Raw genomic sequence first — 22250 nt, forward strand, 5'->3', positions numbered from 1 at the left:
TGACCAGGGTAAGGGGAACAATTTGGATGGTGGTAATGGGGAAAAAAAGGTGTTAAAACACAACTTAAGTTCAGGTATCCTGAATCAGCAGGTTCTCGAATTCACATACTTTTCTGTTAAATTTGGACGAGAGGGGGGAAGGACAATAGCTGTCATTTAGTTTGGAAGTTTAACATTCAATTCTATGAATTTAAAAGTACTTTGGATTATTTTTTCTTCTACTACCAGTCTTTGCCATAATAAATGGTTAATACATATACCTGAAAAAGCCCCTTTAGTTTCAGTGAGATGGGAACGCCTGCATTGGGTAAGAAGCAGTCCCTACATCCAGACAAGCTGTAAACTCCAGCATTCCAGGGTGTGATGATACTGTACAGTTTCAAAAGCTTCAGCAACTTGGAAGATGAGACAGTAATGAAAAAAAATTAATTATTCCACCCACACAAATTCTGCTTTCGTAATTACATACGGTATTGATAGAAGGTAAAGCTTTTGTACAACATAGCTTTTATGGAGAAGGCTAATGTTTTTGGAGGTGTTCTGCTTTCCCTTAACCAACCTTTGAATTATTTGAGACACTTCTATAAAATAATACAGATTTTTTTTGTATTATAGACTATAAATGCCAGGAATACAGCTACAATCGCTGACCTTCAGCTGCATAATGGTGAGATAAAAAGGGCATTGCTTTGTACATCAGGGAAACTTCACTCAAGAGTGAAGACGAGAGTATTCATCTGGTTAGTCCAATTCATAGGCTTTTTTTTTATTTAAAAGCATGTAATGCTTTTGTTCCAACTAAAAATGATGACTTGAAATAAGATGCTCACCTTTAAGGAACAGAAAGCAGTAAAGACATATATGACTGTCTGTCCTGTTGGCAGCTGAGAGAAAAGAGGCAGTTTGTTCAAAAATGTTTTTTTTTTTAAACTTTGGACCATTCTGTCACTGTTACTGAGGAGGCTTCTGGCCCTTCTTGTGTTCTCTAGGATGAAATGTTCATGGTGTATTACAGAGACAAACCCTGCCTGCATTGTGTGACTGGTTTTAGTATAGGTGTTATAAAGGAAAAATGAAAACTACTGCAGTGCAGTTATGGTTCTCTTGCACAGTAGCAAAAATACAAAAACGAATATAACTTTTGTTCCTCTGAAACCGCTAACAGTGATATTTGTATTGCTGTAGCTGATGGGTAAACTATGACAGGTGAATTAGTTAAATGCAAGCTAGAATTGTATTTGTGTCTTGAAGCTTTAAGAAAGTGTTGGTGACTGATTTGCAGCTAGTAAGAAAATTTAGTTTTAATAGCAAAAATAGTGTGAGATTGTTGGGGAGATGGGAGGATTTATGTTTTTTTTTTCCCAGAATGAGTATTGTAATAGGGAAGAACTTGTTTTATAATGTTAAGGCATTTCATTTCAAATGTGAGTGTTTAAAGAACTGTGTGGTTTTTAAGAATGTTTAGAAAGTTGTCCAGAGAAGATTGCTATTAAACAATGTACCTCTGTATTAGTTAGTAAAACCACAAGCTGACTGCATGACCTTGACTGTTGCAGTGTGTTAGGTCTTTTTTATCATTTCTATTCAGTTTAGGGTTTCCAGACAGTGTGTTTCACAATCCATAAATTGATATTAATGATATTCTTATATAAACATCCCTATATATTAGAGATATATATCATGTTGAAGTCATGGGCCTTAGTACTTTCTTATTTACTCAAACATGTGATCTGTATAGTTGACTTTAGCAAAGAAGCTGTGTTTACCTTTTTTTAAACTTCAGGATATGGGGAAACAAAATTTGGTAATTTGTGTGATGTATAGAAAATTAAAACGTTTGTCAGTGTTTAGCAATTCTGATAATTCTAATTCTCAGATGACCCACATTTTTGAGGGAAGTTTAGTTCTGAAGTCTGAAGCTTTAGCCAGCTGAAAAGCCTGAGGTCCTCTGGTCTTATGTTTTTAAAAAGGGACTGCTAAAAGAGTGTCTCCTGCTTTTTTTTCTGTTGTTGTTTTAACCATTATAGAGAAGGGCTTTGAAATTTGTTTTATCAATAGAACTGTTGGAACTGTCAGACCACTTCTTTGCTTCTGTTGAATTTAGTAAATTGTCAAGAGCAGAAGTGGGAGCTCATGCAAACCTTTACTGAGGGAGCAGGAAGTGATCTGAATTGCTCACTTTATCATTGCTCAAGCATTTTGTGAATGCCTCTCTTACTCTATTTAAATAGATTAAATATTCATGTTTGCTTTCATGGATTTTTTTTTTTTTGATAATACCTCCCAATGTGTTCATTCTCCCACCTTCTGATTTGCTAGTTCTTATGCTGAAAATCGAAGCAGGAAAAAGTAGCCCAGAACTCTTGGAATATAGTGTAAAAAGGAGGGAAACAAATACATTTCTGCGTAGGTTACTCATATTTTATTTATTGGGGAAATTTTCTGAGTTATTCTGCATATGTGATACTGAATCCTGTAATAAGATAAGTTATAAGATTTATCCCATTTCTCTTAATCTAGTAGTCAGCATTTCCCCTTCTGAGTAGTGTACAAGACCACCACATCAATAAATATATTTGGTTGCCATGTACTACTGATAGGCTTTTAATAGTACAGTCCAATTTTTGAGTGGTGTTAGTTCCCTATAGATTTATTTGCAGACATAGCAGACTGGATTATCTATTATATAATAGTGCTCACTGCAGATGGCATTCACTGTAGCCTTGCAGTACAAATGTAAGCAGGCTGTGATTTAACTTGGATTTTGTAGAGCTGAGGGATGCTCTTCTGAACTTGGTGTAAGTCCTACTGTGGCTCATCCGTTGGTACTGAAGCGTGGTAACCTGTTTCTGTAATACTTTTCCTTTATGCAGTAAAATCTCGTTAGTGTTTTTAGTAGTTCCACTGATCCAGTGTTTACAACAGCAGGAACCCTTGTGTGCTGATAGCAGGAATTATAAAATGTTTCACAGATGTTAGAGTACCTAGAGAATTATAAAAGTTCAGTGCAAACTGGCAGAGACCCACAGAGTGCAGATTTTGTAATGCAGTATGCTAACTTCTGTCCTGTGTTGGTACTTTTCTGTGATGCCTGGTCATCTTAGGGGTTGTGGGTACAACCCGTTAGGTGGTTATACCTGTGGTATATTTGAAAGTGTATAGGTCGTCACCATTTTTATTGAATAAACAGTCAATCAGTCAATTTGGTTTTCTGACTTCAGCTATGTGTGAAGGCCGAGGGGAAGTGAGCACCACCTAAGTAAGATAAGATGAGCAGTCTCTCCCTGACTTCCTCTGTCATTTTTGTATTGCCATGTATGATTTTTTTTTTTTTTAAGAGTTATGCAGACTTTTTAAGCCAAGAGCTGAACTGAGATTTCGAGTCCAGGCCACTTTCTCTGAGAAGGTCAGTTAGACACTGGAACAATTTGCCAGTTCTTCAGTTCTTCATAGGATGTGCTCAAGAAAAGACAGGTGAAATATTTACTATTAAATAACCTCCTGTATTAGTGTAGAACACTGTGGGACACAGCTGGTCTTTCTTAGAAACTCTTTCGGTTAACCCATACCTAGCTCATACCAGAAACTTATCTCAGGAAAATAAGTGATTTTTAGGAATGCTTAAGAATTATTTTTAAAAGTTATTTTTAAAGTTGGCTATAGTTGTGTACATGTCACAACACCTCCATTATTTCTTTTACTCTCAGTTGCCCTAATACCTTTAAGAAAATTAGTTCTGATTACAGAATATTGTTGTTGTAGATCCGACTGCCTTTTCAGCTGATAATCAAATAAATGAACAATAGGGTTTGATGTTCATGCCTCTGGTTCTAATTTAACAAATTCTGAGGGTCTCCAGGTTTGGTGGTGGTATCTGGAAGTACGCCTGTGGGTAAGTGATTTGAACATGTTTGTAGTAATTGGGAGCAGTACTGATTGATAGCATAAGGAATTCTGTACAATGTTTTGTTCCTTGTCGGGGAGAATAGTAGCAGCATAAAAACTTGTATGGTGATGAATGGGAGTTAAAATTATTTTCAAATAGTGAGACATTTAAGCCTATTAGATAAGTGCATGCTAAAATGTCAGATCTTCAGTCTTGTAGTTTTTAATGTCCACACTTCATAACTTTGATTTCCTGTGCTCTGTTTACAAGATAGATAACACCTAGAACTTGCATGCAAAAGTGCTTATCCTGGTGTTAGTCATGACCTAATACATGCTTTAATTTGTATGATTTCCTATGTTAGTAAATAATTTGAGAGCTATGCAATCTGGCGTGGTAGCAGACTGAATATTCTTGTGATCGCTTATTTTTCAGTCCCTTACACTTCAGCTGCTAGAATGGAATTTGCCTTGCTTCAATTCACTTCTTCCGTCTATGCAGGCGGGTTATATAGGTGAGGGTACTTTTTTGATGTATCAATGTTTCATGTATCAGAGTAGTTAAAATTTAAGTTTAATAAGGGAGTCAAGTTTAGACTGAGGACAAAATCCTTCCAACAGTTGTGATAAGGGTATTAAAAGCAAAATTGGGATGCTTGCCTATGATGGTCTGTGTTTTGTTTTGACTTTTAAGATTTATTCTTTTTTCCCTCCCTCAGTGTCATTTATTTTAGTAATTGTCCAAAACTGATGGACTGGGTTAGATTATTTTGCTAAGGTTTTTCTTCTGTATCCAGTTCGGTATTTTGCCTTGTTTATCTTGTTCTTTGATAATGAGAAGATTTGGGAGGGTGGGAGTAATGAGTGAAGACCACTAGAGAAGGAGAACTTTCCTGATTATTTTTTTCCTTTTTCTTTCTTTTTTTAAATTTTTTTTTTTATTACTATGCAAAAGAACAAGCTGTATGGGGAAAGATATCTGAAAGGTATCTGTGGATCTGTTCTTTTCCCCTGATCCTTCTTGCTCTTCCCTGGGTACAGATGCTCATAATGTAATGTAAGGGATTAATTTTGAGGCATGCTGCAGTTAGTTGAACATGCAGAAGAGAGAACAATTCTTGATCACAGTCAAAAACAAAACAACTGAGGCCTCTGACAAGGTTCCTGGCACTTTGGATATTTTAACTAAGAATGTCTTATTGGGATGGCTAGATATATTAACTACTCAATCTTGAATATTTGGAAATGAGTTGCTGCTGTTTCTTTTTGGAATTTTGAGAAATACAGTTTTTTACATATATTTTGAAAAGTATAGAGAAATAAAAGATGGAAAAAATAAGATAAACTCAGAATAATCTAGCATAAAAATGCCAGTGCAGCTCCATAAGGAACAAACTCTGGTCTGTTAGATTCAATTCGTCACTGGTGCTGTTGGTCTGGGTTGGTTTTTGTGTACCATGCTTGTTCTATTTCAGTGCCTATGGAAGATACCACATGCTGTTTGTTTCCTGTTCAATGCAGTGACTGTGGTAGTGACCATATAGCTGTGAAAGAGAAGGGAAAGATTTTATTTGCCTATATAAAAGAAAAAAGGAAAAGCATCTGTACAGCTATTAAAAACACATAATATGACTCAAAATACTTTTAATTGTATCCTTTTGATTGTTTTATTATTTACATAGAAAATTAAATATGCAGACATACATACAGTCAACTTTCCCATTACAAAAAGTTATTCTTTTATTAGGTGTTTATTTTCAAGAATTTCAGTTTTCTCTGTGGAAGAAATTAATAAGTATAGACTTGTAATATGCCAGCTGTATTCCTGGTCTGGTCCATGTTATCTTGGATTAACATGTGATAAAAGAAAATGCCAAAGACTAGAATACTGTCCATTAAAAGAATGCATGGGATGATCTTCATCCTGTTTTTGAAGCAGCTTTACTACTCCTTAGTTGTTCTGTATTTGAACCAAATCATGTTGTTACAATTACAGAAAGACAGATAGCTAGACGTATGAGCTAACTGTAGTTAATGAGGTTGAAGATAGTAATTTAGTATTTGCTGTTAGATCAGAGATGGACAGGTTTTAAATCTGTATTTTGCAAGTAACTCTTTTCCTCCTGGAATTGGAGTGGAGTATTTAAGGTGGGTTTTTTTTCCCTGAAAAACCATGGGTACTACTACTTCTATTGTATTTGCTCTTTCAGATTGGCATTTGCATTCAGAATGCTTAAAAAAAGCAAGACATTGACACCGTGAAGCATTACCTTATTTTAAAGATGTTTCCTGTTTTACTCCACAAATTCTGGACACTGGCTGAAGTGATTTGGACTCAGGATGTTTATTACTGTGATCTTATATTTTAATGTGTTGTTCTTTACCCCAGTTAAAGGTATTTGAAGCATTTTTCTATTCCAAGTAAATTGAGAAGAGTTTTGAAATAACATAGCTGGATAAAGTGCAAAGTTGAGGCAGCTGTTCCTCCTGGGCACATGAGTCATAGGATTTGAGGGAAGCAGCACATTTACTTGCAGTCCAGTTGCTGAACTCTACCACATCATTGAGTCATTAACTTTCCAGCATCCTTTACTTGGAAAAAGAAAGGAGTTGACCAGTGTGCCCCAGGTCAAGCTCGGGTCTCAGAAATCATGTTGAAAATGTAGGGGTCATCTGAGGTTTTCAGACATTAAAATGTCCTTTGTATGCTTAAGGTTTTAATCACAGCTTTAAAAAAAAAACCAACCAAAGCAACCAGTGTGTGTGTTGCGTCCCGTCACGTGTTTATAGAGCATATGTCATTCATAACAAGTGAAGGGTCTCAGGGCTGAAGGCAGTTTCCATGGCCAGCATCCACTGTGTCTGAGAAGTTCCTGAGAAGGCAACTTTACTCCCAACACTTCTCTGAAAAGAAGATGCTGCTTATATATAAACTATCAATGAAGCTGTACTTAACAACTTACCATATGTCATCTTTCACTGAACTAAGGATGCTTTAGCGTATGGCTGTTTTTGTATTTCTTGTGTTTGTGCCTGGGTGCACATTTATGGGGAAAAAAAAAATCCCACCTTCTGTGTTCAGATTAATATCTTGCTTTGTATAAGTCTGTCATTATCAGCCGAACTCTTGTTTAAACAATAGTGTTGGGGTTTTTTTTGAAGACTTGTTTGCTCTTTTATGTGGTGTTGCCAAATATTTATGTTTGTACTGGGTTGTTCCTTGAATTCTTTGTTGTAAGTTTTACCTGATTTATTTAGGTTTTTTTCAGACACTTCAGAAGTTGAATGTTTAACACAGAAACATCTTGAGCGATTGAAGGAGCTGGGACTGTTTAGTTTGAGGAGGAGAAGGCAAAGGGGAGACCACATCACTCTCTACAACTACCTGAAAGGACATTGTAGAGAGGTTGGTGCTGGTCTCTTCTCACAGGTAATTAGTGACAGAACAAGGGGGAACGGCTTTAAACTGCAACAGGGGAGGTTCAGACTGGACATTAGGAAAAAATTTTTCACAGAAAGAGTGGTCAGACAGTGGAACAGGCTGCCCAGGGAGGTGGTGGAGTCACCATCCCTGGATGTGTTTAAGGGTCGTTTAGATGAGATGTTGGGGGATATGGGGTAGGGGAGAACTTTGTAGAGTAGGGCTGATGGTTGGACTCGATGATCCCAAGGGTCTTTTCCAACCTGAATGATTCTGTGATTCTGAAGGAATTGTTCATAAGAGGTTTTATGCTGATTAGAAATGCTGCGTTCCTTGGAATTATGCTGAACCCTGGCTTTGTGGTAGAAAACCCAGAAGTTACATATGAGAGGAGATCTCTTCTCAAGTTTAAATATCCAAAGTGTTCTTCTGGGCCAAGACTTTGTATAATGTCTTAGTGCAAATATTATTTTAATAACGTTTCTGCAGTATAGCGAGTGGCGCTCTCTTTCTTTATTCTGGGGTATTTTTCGAGCCTGGGAGTTTCTGCTCATTACCCAAGAGATCGCAAAATCTGGTACAACTTCTACCCAAGAACTATTAGGAAGCTGACCAAAATTCCTGTGTGACTAAGATAAGCATTTAAACCTGCTTGTGCTACCAGCAAGATAGTTATGGGTGGCTGAAATACAACGGACAGAGTCTTCCAGAAAGGACCTCAGTGGTTTTTGCACTGCTTATGATGAGTTACCAGTGTTTTATTTCACTTTGAAAAGTTACTTTTTTTTTTTCTATTTATCTTTCTCTCTCTTATTTTTCTTTTATTGTACCATCAGGGCAGAATTGTTTTCTGCCAGTATAGGTGGATCTGCTTTTAGGAATGTTTTGTTTAAATAGTTAACTGCTGCCAGATTGTTCCTAGTGTAGGTATATCCTTGATGTGATTTGTTTCAAATTCCTGAAGGAAGAGCTGAAGTACTCTTATTCTCTAGAATAGTATCATGAGACATGGCTACAATTTCCCACCTGAGAACCGAAAATGACCAAGTGCCGCTTATCAGTGGAGCATTGGAGTGTCTGATCTGAAGAAAAAGATAAAGTTGATGTGATTCCATATTGTTAATCTGAAGATGATGGTTGTGTTGTCATAGGGCAATGTTAGTTATTACGTGCAATGCATGTAAAAATATCCTTGAGGAATTGGTGGAAAGTTGGTAGATCAGAACTTTCAAATTTTTTTCTACATTACTAAAGACCTCTTGGACTCTGTTAATTATTATTTTAAGTTTTTACTGTCCTTTAAATAGTAGGTTACACATCTATCTGAAGAAGATTTTGAAGACTTGCAGAGGAATGTTTGGTACAGAATTTTGCTGCTGAGATTTTTTTTTTTTTTAAGAAATTGCAGAGACTTGTATTCATGGAAATATGAAGCATTTAGCTTTGGCTGGAGGGCAGCAACTTTGTAATCTCAGCTAGAAACCCAGTTGAGTCTGATCTAAGTTCTTACAATCTGTCTTACCTGGTTTAGATGCATTGAGTTCTTTGCAGTTTATTGTATGGGTTGTTGGAGAAGGCTTTAAATTGAAACTCTATGAATGCTTTTGTGTCAGAGCCCATGATATATTTTGTAAGAGTAAGGAACTACTTTGTTGCTGTGTATTTTCCTCATTTTCCCCTCTTATTCTTGTGCATTTGTGCTCTTCTCTGGCCTTATTGTCCGCAAAGCACTTCAGTGTCTTTGTATATTTAAAACATAAAAGGTGCTTCAGCCATAGAGTTTTAAAAGGATGCTTTGGTGTAACCATTGATAAAAATAATAAATCAGGATACAGCTACTTCATTGGGATGCATCAGCATGTCTTTTGAGTGTGGAAAGCTTTCAGAAGGGCATTGCCCTAATACAGTGTGCTGTGCATAAAGTTTACCCTCCATTTCATTTCAAATTGAGGTCAGGATGATGAGGTCCTTATGAACATGTGACTCACTAACTGAAGCATCATTTTCAGCAGCTTACCAAAAATCTTGAAATGACAGGCAACGCTTAAATTGCTTGTGGTGAAAATGAGGAGTCCAAAACCAGGATACTCATATTTTCTAAGCAAAAAAACCCTGTAGTACTACAACTGCTAATAACAAAAACTTACTGATAACACTTTTCTAATTGAACTAGACTTCTTATCATTGAGTGTATGGACATAGAATAGCTGATGAAGTAGAGGACATTGACTGCATTCATGGGATATTTAATTTGAGGTTTTAGTTCACTTAATCTGTTTCTGAGTGTATGTGAATGTTTCTGGTTGCCAAGTTCTCTACAGGTCCACCTGCATTTGACATGATCTGCTTCTGCTCTTTTATTTGAGAAGAATTTGGCATACATCATTCTTGAAAAATAACTGAGCTGCCTCAGTCTAAAAATATAAATAATTGTTTAAACTGTCCAACAAACCTTGGAGGAGGAACTGTAAATATCAAATATGCAGCATGTATGAAATCAATGAGGTGACTTCTGATTTAGAAAAGTAAAATGGCTTCTTCAGAATCTAGTGTACAGGATACACAGAACTTTCAAAGGACAATTGAGGGTCTTATTAATACAGTCTAATTAACCTCCTTCATGTACAAGGTGAAGTGTTATATGCGCTAAGCGAATGATGAAAAGTGTAAGAGAAATAGAGAATTGGATCATTTTTCTTTCAATGATAAATAATCCTTCTAGTCTGGTTAGATGAAAGTAAACATATGTGGGCTATGGTTTTGCTTTTGCCACATGCCAGGATTCAGCTTAGAGTGAATTCTTCAGCAGAGTTATAAACCTTTGAAAATTGCTTTGTAATGGAAATGGTGACAGACCATTAACTACAGTAGTATAAATGCATTGATTTAACATATGCATAGTTATCCTAAGTTGCCAAATACATGAAACAGTATGTACTGAATGTATAGGGAGGAGGCTTCTTTGTAGTTTTAACTAGTTAATGACATGTTTCATATTACATTAAGGTTTCTCAAACATATGGCCCCTGACAATAGTGGGCAGTTATCATTCAGGGGCTAAGATACATTTGTACTGTAGTGGCACAGTGATCCTACTCTAATTGCTACACTGGAAGGGGATCAAGAAGTGTTTTAACATGATGTGTTTAGTCACGAATGCAATTATAGTACTACTGAAGCAGGTACGTTTTCCTACTGTCAAGCCATAGGAACTTTTGAATCATAAGGAATCATTGCTAGATATGCTGGAAAACCATGTTCCCAATAAAAACACAGAATCTGGGATTTTGTAGTCATACTTAATTAGCGTATGTGGCTTAAATATATTTAAAAATAAATATCTCATGCATGCATGCTATATGAAAGCATTTTTTTTCTTCAGATTCCTTATTCTTCCATCCTCAAAAGACAAATAAACAAAAATTATTTTCAAGAATATTATTCAGGTGTTGTTTTTCAAGCATTGAGAATATACACCTACAGTAGAACCTTTACTTTTACTCTGGTGCAGCTGCAGGATTCTTGCTATTGGTGAGCATTTACATTAATAATGCTAGTTCTCTATTACCTTAAAACGTGCAGGAGACATCCTAATACAGATGACACTGAGCATTTTGTATTGCCCTGTGGCGCTTTTATGGAGTTAAGCTAGTTTTTAGTGTTTCTGGTTTGCTTTTTTTCTTTCCTCTTAATGGTGGGATGGGGGAGCTAGGAAGTGCCTGACAATCTGCTGGAGAATGTAGGATTTGTCACAAAACCTGCAGTATTTAGTAGGTGTACCTGTCTTAAGTTTCTTGGCAGAAAATTGTTTTCATTAAGGAGACTGAGTATCCTGAGATGAGACATATTTCTGTATACTACTACTTAACTCTCTTTGAATACACAGAATTTCCACATGTAATTTGTTCTTGAACCTTCAGATTGAGATTGTCTTCTTTAGATTCTGGCTATTCTGATCAACTACTGTACATCTGACAGTCTTGCCTTTGAGATTTACGGCTAGAATGTCAACTTAATTCTTTAGATGTGGTTTTGAATTGATAAAATCATTTACTGGGAGAGGGAGAAAGAAAAACAAGCTTCCAGTGAAGACAGAGCAGAATGCGCATTGATTTGAATGGTACCTTGCAGTGGTATACTGCCAAATGGCAAGAAAGAATAGGAATAATTAGTAGTATAGGGCATATATTTGAGTTTCAGTGCTTTTAGTGGAGTAGATAAGGCCATACCATAAGAATGTACTGGAAGTACAATATGAAAATGGAGTCAGAGAAGCAATCTTTTCAGTTTTATTAATTAGTTACATATCAATACATAGGATATGAAGTATGTTATTTTTGATATTTTATGCCTCTTGCTGACTCTCACTTTGCATTATGCACCTTTAACTGCAGATGTTGATCTCACTGAAGTTAGAAACTTTATGGTTGTCTGCATGTGCATCTGTCTGAAGGCTCAAATAGTTCCTTTTGCTACGGAGATTTGTAGGCACGGCAGTGCAAGGGATGGGGTCTTGAATAGCCTCAAATGTGGCTTTCATCTTTATCCTTACATGTGATTTATTTATGACCTTTAAGGTCCCTTCCAACCCAAACCTTTCTATGATTCTATTGCTTAAGGTGTAAATATGTTATCACTCCCATGATTTCCCACTTCTGTAAATTTCTTCCTTTTTCAAAGTCCCTATGTCATTGCTACTGTCTTCACAGCTTTGTTGTTAAGGGAGTGTTTTCTTCTTTCGTAAGTGGAAGCACTCTTAATACCTACACTTGTTTCAGGCTGAGCCCTGTGGAACTGTTGCATGCAATCATTCTGTAGCCTCTGGGGTTTTACAGCTGGCTTGAAGTATCCTCTGCCTCTAACAGGCTCTGCCACTTGACCTTCCAAGCTTGCTTCACCTTGTGGTTTCCAATCTACATAATAATTTCATGTCACCCTTTAGTTAAATGATTTGTTTTTGACAGATGGAAGTACCTTCAAATAGGGTTTAACTTTATATTCTGCCTCAGAGATAATACCATTCTATTTGACTTGATTTATCCATAAATATGAATGTCTTTCTGAATACCATCTTAAATTATGTACAAGCGGAGATTATAAATTATCAGTATAAAACTGGCTTTCTAGGGATATTGTACATATAAAATGTATACTGTAGTAATTCTGGATTAGGTGCTGTTAAGCACGAAGCTGACTTTTACGGGGAAATCTGGGAATTACCTTAATATGTGCGGTTAAAAACTGTGGTGATTTGATATCTGATTCAGAAGCATGTAGAATATCCCCAACCTAGCCATGACAGAAGGGTATAGACGTGTTGGAGTAGACTTCCGGTCTAAACCGTGCAGTTCTTATTGCTAGGGCTGACTTTGAATTCTAGCTTCGCTGTGCCTTATTCACCTTTACACTCATGATTTTACTCTGTGTTCCTGGAAAACTGAAATGGTTGCTTTCCCTAGAAGTCATTTGCTCTAAGTAGAGCTGGCTGCTGTGACCATCTCTTTCTATGAAGTAGAAATAGAGGGCTATATCATGACCAGGACTGTTTGATATTTTAGAGCTTTGAGTGTTTCAAATAGTTACCTCTAGAAATAACAGATATTACAGATGAATTATATATTTGAAAAGGCTTTCAGGAGCAAAGATATTTTATATTTTGGTGTTCCTGCTTGGCAGTATGAGCTTCTAGTGAACGCTGGAGTTACTAGGAAATAATGTAAACCAGCGATGTGGTTAACAAGATTTACTTCACAGAGAAACAGCAATATGCAGGTTTGCTCAATCTTAAGTCTGGTGACAGAGCCGTTGCCTGCTGTAAAGAGGAAATCCTAACAATGAGAGGAGGGATTTGCAGTGTAACAGAGCTGTCAAACATATAGTTTACTTGACAGACATTGATATGACTCTCAGATAATACCTAGTAAGTTTGATGTATGTAAACGGTTTAATGCATTTTCTTTGTAAAACTTTTGCTCTAATTAAATACTGCACTTTCAAAAAGGATCTGGTTGTTGATGACTTATACTCTGTCTCTAGTAAAAAATGCTTTTTTCTTAGTTCCAGTGTAATTTTGATGGATCTGCAGTGATATAAGTGACTGTGTAAAAGAAACCAAGACAGAAAAAACTCAAAGTTTAGATTCTCATCTTACATAGCCTCAGACTGACTTGGATGCCTTGAAAAAAGCATATAAAAGGATCAGAGAGAAAGTGATCCTTGAAACTGTAACAGTGAACTGAAGTTATTTAGCTCACAAGGTCACTTGTCCAATAGTACTGTCCTTTCAGAAAATCTGTGGGGTTTTGTGTTATGAGTAAATAGCAGATTTTTTTAGATAACTGTATGTTGTGTGTGTGTGCTCTCCATTGTTGGTGTGCTGATAAGTAAATGTTATATGAGGCTTTGGATTGATATTTAACAGCTGAGATAGTTGATTATACCACTGAAAACATTTGTCATTGCCCATTCCAATGTCATCAATATGAACCATCTGAACTCTGCCTTTCTTTTTCTTTGCTGCCCCTGGGGTTTAATGGCTTTGCAGAGAAGCTCCTGCCTGGCATATTGAGCTGCTCCAGAAGGTCTAACCCATAAGCAGTGAGTACTGAACTGCAGCACACTAATGCTGTAGGTGTTGACTCACCATGCTGTTTTTAATTGCAGTTCTTTTGAAGGTAGATAATCTGTGCAGACTGTCAACATAGATATTGAATCTTTGGGTATATACCAATTTGATGATGTATTTGTATGGCTACAAATGCTGTTCTGCTTTTCCTGGGAATTAACTTTTCGCCTGTGCACATACTGTTTGCATTTAAAACTAGCTTTCATGTGTCTGTGGCTCTTGCTATAGCTGGCAAATGCTTATGTCTCATATCTGCAGTGAACTGTGTTCTAGAGTTCTTAAGCCTGATGTAAACCAGCTTTCAAATGTGCATGAATTGAAAAGCATCTGTAATGTTTTGATGTGACTAATACTAGGATATGATTGACCAAGTCTGGATTTATGTTGTTACTGGAAAGTCGTTCAAAATATCCATTTGCAAACTCGGGGTGTGGCAGGGGGGAAATTCTATAATTCTGATAGGTGTGTTCATTTGTGATATAATTGCTTTGAAAAAATTGTCATCCTTTTCATCTCCAGATAATAAGCTGTTTCGATTTTTATAATTTGTATGTTGTAAGATGCAGATCTCATCTCAAAATTCCATCCATGTTTGACTGGAAATAGAAAACAAATGTTTTGGTAGTTTCAATTGGTTTTGTGTATGCATACTTCTAAAGATAAAGATGCAATTAATATGGCTAAATTATATGTTTCCACTATAGGCTGCCCTGAGGAGGCAAAAAGATTTTGCGGGCATGGACGGTTTTGGTGCAACTTTGCCTGTCAATACGTACTTTCAGACCTGCTCAGGATGGTGTTAATGCTTATACATAATGACAGAGCTGATTCAGGAACGCTGAACAAATCTTATACTGGGCAGTGTGCACAGAGACTGGGCTGCCCTTACCTAAGGACATATCAACATTTAAAGAGCTTTTGAGAATATTCTTCAGATCACTTTGTAAAGGAGATGTTGTGATGTTAGAAGAGAACTCTTCGTAAACTGGGAGAAACTTGTTCTCCCATAGTATATTGCTTTGGGTAGTTTCATGGTACCCCTAGAGAGGTCTATAGCCTTTTTTTTTTGTGGGCCTACTGACTTTCTTTATGAGGGTGAACACTTGTGGCATACATAATTGCACAAACACTTTGGAGACATCTGGGAGGCTTGAGATATTGCTGTTGTTCTCCAGCTGTTTTTCTCTCAGCTGAAGGTTGCTGCCCTCAAAGTTGAGCCACACTAATGGATCATATGAACTATCCTAGTCCATGTCAGTGCAAAGTCAGCCAGATTATTTTAAATTACTGCTGGATGCAGCTGAGGGTAGTAATGAACAGCTTGAGGTAATAACTTCTTAAGCCATTCCAGCTAGATTTCCAAGAGCGCATCTGTCTGTGTCCTTATAAGTGCAATACTGTAATCTCTCTATTGCTGAACTGTGTTCAGGATTTGTCAGGACTGCAGAGCTGTTGCCAAGGGGAGTCTAATATTCAAGTGGAATGTATTGGCTCTTCCTGTCTATCATTATTATCATATTGCAATAAGATCCAAATGATGAGCATGTAACATACCTTGAATGGTAAAGTAAGCTTATTTTCATATACGAGGTAAATGTGTGGAAGTCATGTTTTGGAAACTCTTTAAATTGGAAAGAGATTGCCATGTGAAGTCTCTTCCCCCTGTCTGTGTTCCTAGTTCAGCCACTTCTAGCCACTTATCTTTGATTCCTAGCCATTTAAGTTCTTACCCTCTCTGTACCTTTGCTTCATTCCCCCCAAAACTTCCCTGTATTGATTAGAATGATAATGAATTTTTTAGCTCTATTTTTTTTTTTTTATTTTTGCCCCAGGTCCAGCAAGACTATGAATCTCTGTTCCAAATGCTTTGCTGGTAAGTGCAGTAAAAGGTTTTGTGTTTTTGTCAGATTATTCAAACCACATTGTTGGCATCTCCTTTAGGATTTGTGCATGGGGTTTCTCTTCCTCCAGTGTGTATATGTAATCAGATTTTCCTCACTTTGATGCTTCATTTATTTGCTAATCAAGAACCTCTTGTGTAAATGTACCAATCAAATCTTGTTCTTGAAGTTTATGGAATTCTGGAACACCCTTGAACTACAGAGCTCCGCTGTCAGCACAGCTCCTATACGGATGATGTGGCTTTCAAAATGCATAAGTCTGAATTATAATTTGGAATTTTGTAGAATTTATTTTGTAATAACCTCTGAAATATGGTGTGGATAAAAAAAAAAGTTGTATAGAACACCTCTTGTTCCATTTCTTTTTAACTTGCAGCCCTGGAACATTAAATCATCAGTAGCTCATCAGTGGCCTAATTCTAATTGCTACATATTACTTTCTTATTGCAAGGTCATTGCTACTGTGTAAAATGTTAGGAATTGCTATTGACTGTTTCCTGTTAGCATCTTCTAGCTTTGCCTTTCTGAATTTTTTTGGTTTTGGTATTATTTAGTTTTGTAAACTTATTTTTAATTGTAATTCAAGTGCTGTCATAGTTCACGACTTTTAATTTCTCTTGGGGGAACAGATGCAATATTAAAAAGTTCATAATTTTTTAAAAAACTTTAAAGCTTTTTTTGAGGTTTTTTACAAAAAAAAATTTGACTTGTAAATTTCAGATCTTGGGTTCAGGATCACTTCATTAAACATTAAAGATTGTCAAAGGCTGTTCAGCAAAATGATGCATGTATTTCTCTGGCTGCTTTCCAAAGCCATGGATTACTGGAAAGGGTATATTGAAGAAAGTACAGGTCCTTTTTTGTACTCTTTCCCTACTGCCCACAGTCAGAAACAAGCTATTAGGTCTTTGATTTGACTCAGTACAACTGTTATGTTCATATTAGCACTGTAAATGACTTTTGTGTACCTTAGAAATGTGGATTTTCTGACTCTGAGATACCAAAATGGCCCATCCCTCATATTCTGTGTTTAACAGAGTACCCATAACTTCACAGCTAGCAGGCCAGGCATTAAGCAAAGCATCTTTTTATTTTGGTTTTACTGTTTGGTTGGTGGTTGTTGTTGTTGGTTTGTTTGTTTGTTTTTAAAAGAAGAAAAATTCTTGGCTTCTATTCTGTAATTCTCCTAAAATGCCATTACCTCTGATCAAGTTAATTTTTCTGTTGTAAAAATACAAGATGATATCTAAATATTTTTGTGATTTTGGAGGGAAGGGAAACTTACTTTTTAAAAATTTTCAAGACTGTCCTTACAGCCTGCTTATTTTAATGAAATAAGACTTTTGAAGGGTTTGAGTAACTTAAAAAGCTACTGCTAGTTGGAACAACACCAAGTATTGTGGAAAAATGAAAATTTACTCTGTCTTTTTAGATCTTAACTATGGTTCCTTGAACAAATAGCATTGAAATAACCAGTTCTGTTTGAGTAGTAACTCAAAACCTCTCAACATCATCATTCCAACATAAGTCAGTTTTGTTTGGTGGGGTTTTTTTTGGTGATGCTACTGAAATATTTTTTGCATATTTTTCATGGGATTTGAGACACAGTATCGAAATAGAAAGGTGTATACTCTTGTTTCTGTAAATTTAACCACCACAGATAGCAAGATTTTAGGCAAGTAAACTGTTGAAAGATTTTTTTCTTTCCCCCCCCTATTCCAGGTGCTCCAGAGATATGATGTGAAAAATGTTCCTCTTGTTTTTCTTTTAATATGGCAAGTTATTCAAATGTATTTAAGCAGATTTGTATGTGAGGAAAAACTGGGAATTATTATTTCTCTTGACTGTCATTTCCTTTCTCTTTTATTTTAGAAAAACGAAATCCACACAACGAAAAAGGTTAGTAACTTTGTTAAATGACTGGGTGGTTGGTTTTTTTTTTTTAGAGGGAAGGGATAGAATCCACTTTTCCTATTTTTAAAAAAATTAATTTCAGACACACACAGCAGTAAAGCCCCTTACCTTTGTGTAAGCATTACCTTTTTTATATAGAACAGGGGAAAAGAGCAGCAAGTCAGCAAGAGATGAAAACGTTTGGTTTACATTGTGATACAAGTTATTACATGGAACCTTCCTATCTTTACTGTTTTTTCAGACTTTCTGAACTATCTACAAATTTGTAAATACATGATCATGAGTTCTTCTTTGCTTCTGCTCTTCCTCTCTTCCCCATCCCCTGGGAAAAATGGTCATAGTTTGATGTCGGTGATGTTAATTAACACAGAAATTGGAGCAAAGGACTATGGTCAGGGGCTGTCAGTTTGCCATCTTGTTCGACCAAATGCTTGTGATTTCTAAATTTATCATCAAGATAGGTTCACTGAATTTTCACTCCCATTTGTGCAAAGATGAAACAAACAGCAGAAGCAACCAGATTGTGTAGCAGGGAGACTGGAATTCCTTGTTTTGGCTATCTTTTACATTTTCTTATATTTAAACACAGAAATACTTTTCACAGGTTATTATAGACATTAAATTGTTCAACTTTCTATGGCAAGAGTGAGCCAGATACTGCCCAGATATGTGCAACCCATTGCCTAGAAGAGCCCAATGACTACATCAAGACTTACATCTAGAAGATTCACTAAGCTCTTCTGTACAACCACAAATCTGCTGTTCATTTGTCGCAGACTAGTTCTTGGCTTGCACATAAAGGTTGATAAATACTGGAGAGGAGCTTGAAGTTAGCTATCCTCTTCATCCCTCTTTGCCTCCTCTTCACCCCATCTGCCTGTTCCAAGAAGGAATACCTGACTTGTTTTCTTTAAGCTCTGTAGAAGCAGGAGACTCTGAAATGTTCAAGAGCCTCTCTGAAATAATTTCAAGTTAATTGTACTTCTGCAAAGTACTTTACAACATTCTGTCTCCAATTCAGTGCTGACCACATGCTATCAATGCCTCAAAGTCTCCAGATACAGTACAAGTGTAATCCTACATATTAAATTGCTTCAAATAAATTTGCTCTTCAGATGGTTAAGGCATAGTTGCTTCAGACTTCTTGCACATCCTGAATACAAATGCAATAAAGTGTGTGGGGTTTTTTTTAAACAGAATATAGGCTGGTAAGTGAAAAAATGCAAATTACAGCCAGAGTATCTCCCTTAGTGACACCACATCTTTTGTTATTACTGCAACCTCTCTTCTTTCAATACTGTAAACTGTGTAGTCTGAATGATTAAAATACAGGAGTGATGACTGAAATTTTTCAAAAGTACTCTTTTATTGATCTATCTTTGCTTCCATTAGGTTTATGGTAGTTTTAATATTAACTTCAGGTAGGGACATTGTTTGAATACTTTTGAAAAGCCACTTTTACAAAGTAGGCTCTTTCAGGCAGAAATTCTACAAATATTCACAGAAACAACACCTGGTACCTCAAGAACTCAATTTTAATTGGAACCTCTGGGAACAGTCATAGAACAAGCTATTACAGAGTAAGAACAAGTATTTAAATGCAGACAATGGTAAAACTAGACTTTCTACTTAAATCACCCCCAAAAAATGCAGTCAGACTTTAATCCATTTGATTGTGAGTCTAAATTTTAATTTGTGTTATGGTGCTATCAGCATTGGAAAGAGGGGTGCAGGAAGTGGATTTCAGCTTGTTCGGTAGCGTAAGAAGCGGAAGGTAAGTGCAGCACTGGTTGGTTTGGTGGAGAGATGCACTTGGAAAACCAGAAGTTAAAGTGATGATTAGAGTATTCATGGATTTGTGAATCAGTTTCATAGCCCTTCTGTCTGAAGGTGTTACTAAAGCTTCTAGAGGTGGGTGTCCATCTCTCTTAATCCAGCTATGCAATGTTTACGTTCGTGTTCTGTGAAGCGCCAGATCAGCATCACTGAATTTGAGAAAACACTTTAACCATATAACCCAAGAATTTTCTGAGTTTTGGGGCCTTGACTCTTAGTTCGTTTTTATTTTTAATTTGAAATTAAACACATTTTTTTACATACTGGTATCCTGATGAGTAAAAATTACAGATTTTTAATCTCCATCTGAAATCGGTATTGCTGGAACCACATATGTATTTTCAATACATATGCTTAGCTCTGTGACAGATTATGAAATTTTGTGATTTCAATAGTATCTTTCCTTCTCCTAAATTTGAAAGATCTGATGGGGGAGGATATAGACACTAATATCTTCTATATATCATCAGATTCTGGAAGTATCAGCTTATTTGCTATACTTTCTATTTCCCGGACTCACTCAAGATATCTGACTGTAGAGTTATTTCATGTTTTCATGCATCTTAACCCTTCTGCTTTGTTGACTAGACCGTTGTTTTGTCATGCTTAAGTCGCCCACAGTTTTCAGAGCTTACAAAATTGGGGGTTTTATGCGACTCAGAGTCACTTGAATAACACAATTTCCTCTTCTCTCAGTCTTTGCAAATCCTGGGAGCTATTCAGAATGCTGCCTTGTCTGGCAGTAATAACACCTACTGTAAGCATCAACTGGCAAAAATCAGCGTTCCTGCTTAAATAGATTTTGCTGTTAATCAACTGCTAACTTGATCCTCCGTCAAGCTTTCAGCTTGCTTACTAGAAACCTTTTCAACAGGTGCATCTTGCATGTTGCTGGTTCAAGTTTTATTATCTTTGCTGTATCCTGTTGTATGATAAATGATAGATTATGCTTTATTCACTCCTCCATAAAGTTTTCATTCCTAAATGAATGATTAAAAATTTGTTACGTTTGCATTTTCCAAATTCTTGTAATTTCTGATGTGAATCCACATGTTTTAGTACTTTGCTTGAAAAGCAGCAAGCATTTTTGGAAGTTTGAAAACAGCAGCAAGTACTAGTTTTCTTTATCTGTACACAAAATGTTTCTTTTTCAGTATGGTATTCCCTTTGTTGGCTCCTAATTGAAACTGGTGCCTCAATTTGTTGCTTCATTAGGCTAGAATTTGTTGCTGTATTCATGTCTGTCTTTGTATTTTGAAGTACATGAACTGCTTGCTACAAAAGACAGTGCTTGCTGGCTAGCACTTGAAAGTAGTCAAGCTTCATCTTCAACTTTTATTACACAGTCAGGTTAGCAGCTAAATAATTCTTTGAAAAATTGTATTGCTGGTTATAGTGGCAACAAAGATATTTCTAGAGCACCTACTAATAAGGAACTATAGCATTCCAGATATAAACATAGATATTGTTTGACATACATTTAATTACTTTTACTCTATGCCCGAAGAACTTTTAAAAGGGGAAGACTGGTAAGGAAAAGATGTATGCTAAGCTTGAGAGACACAGTCACCATTAAATGGAATTAAGAAGAAAAAAAATTGATAAATTACTTTTAGTTGGGCTTCACTTATTTATAAGCTTGACTTGCACTGCAGACCCTAAAGTTTCTTTTTACTGTGTTAGTACGCTTTATTCTGTGGCTTTAAGAAAATGTAGAGATTTGAGTAATAGCTCTGGGTTGTTAGAACAGGGCAATATTTCGTGGAAGGACTGGGAAAGGATTTATATGTTTTCAGTTGGCTTCTTCTCCCCTAACCTGTCTTAAAGTTTTGGAGGGGAAATACAAATTAATAGAAAATTACTTTATTCAAGTATAGTTGTATTGTCTAAGCTTAGGACTAATTGTTTTACTTGTGTCAAAAATAGTACCATCAACCAAATTATCCAACATATTTATGCTACGTGTTCCTAGTACTCAATATATACAGGAGAACTGGAAATATGGGAGCGAAGGATACCCAAAGCTTTCTAGGCTTTCTGGAGTTTTAAGAGTTAAATAGGGATCACATTTTGAGTGAAGTTAGTATAATATTACATGAGAGGTCCACTTTTTTCTCTATTATCATTACATAGAAGTTGTGGAGTACGGGGCTTCTATGCTGCTTTGTGGTAATACTGATATGATTTTGCTATGCGTTATGCAGAAGGGTGTTAAAGATGCTGTATGGAAGCCACAGCCCTCATCTGCCTGGGACCTGGCTCTGTGAAGGTGTTGTGTGCATAGCAGTGCAGCATAGGATGTCAAATAAGGCCAATGGCTCAGCTGCTGGTTTGATTTGCTCAATTATTTTCTCCTTTTCCCTCTTTCATCTTTCCCCATGTAAAATAGTGGGAAGGGGCAAGTACTGGTGGAGGACAGATCCATGAAGTACTTCTATTTCTGTACAATTGTTAGTGGAAGAAAAGAGAATTTCTTTCACAGCTGGCACTCAAATGTTGTGCATTGAGGTAGGACACGTTTTTCTTTTTTCTCTTTTCTTCTTTCTGGCTACTACTAACTTCAAGTTAGTAGGGTTTTTTCCAGTCACATTTGAAAGTGTCTTTTCACCAACACAGTCTAAGAAAATTGAATGCCTTTTAATTAAGAACTGTAACATTTTATAGTCAA

The 22250-nt window shown here is 36.3% G+C and overlaps 1 protein-coding gene across 3 annotated transcripts in view; it reads left to right on the plus strand.

Moving 5' to 3' along the window:
* Window positions 1–22250, plus strand: part of ZFAND3 (zinc finger AN1-type containing 3) — a 140924-nt gene that overhangs the window by 17982 nt on the left and 100692 nt on the right. For 2 of the 3 annotated variants that reach the window (XM_074863477.1, XM_074863474.1), the window contains exons 2-3: window positions 15764–15804; window positions 17705–17731. In XM_074863477.1, coding sequence (XP_074719578.1) covers window positions 15764–15804; window positions 17705–17731 — 68 coding nt within the window. Of the gene's footprint in view, window positions 1–13850; window positions 13904–15763; window positions 15805–17704; window positions 17732–22250 lie in introns of all 3 variants that reach the window. The other variant, XM_074863475.1, reaches the window with a different exon arrangement.

This window comes from Strix uralensis, chromosome 3 (genome assembly GCF_047716275.1).
Source record: "Strix uralensis isolate ZFMK-TIS-50842 chromosome 3, bStrUra1, whole genome shotgun sequence".
Lineage (NCBI taxonomy): Eukaryota > Metazoa > Chordata > Aves > Strigiformes > Strigidae > Strix > Strix uralensis.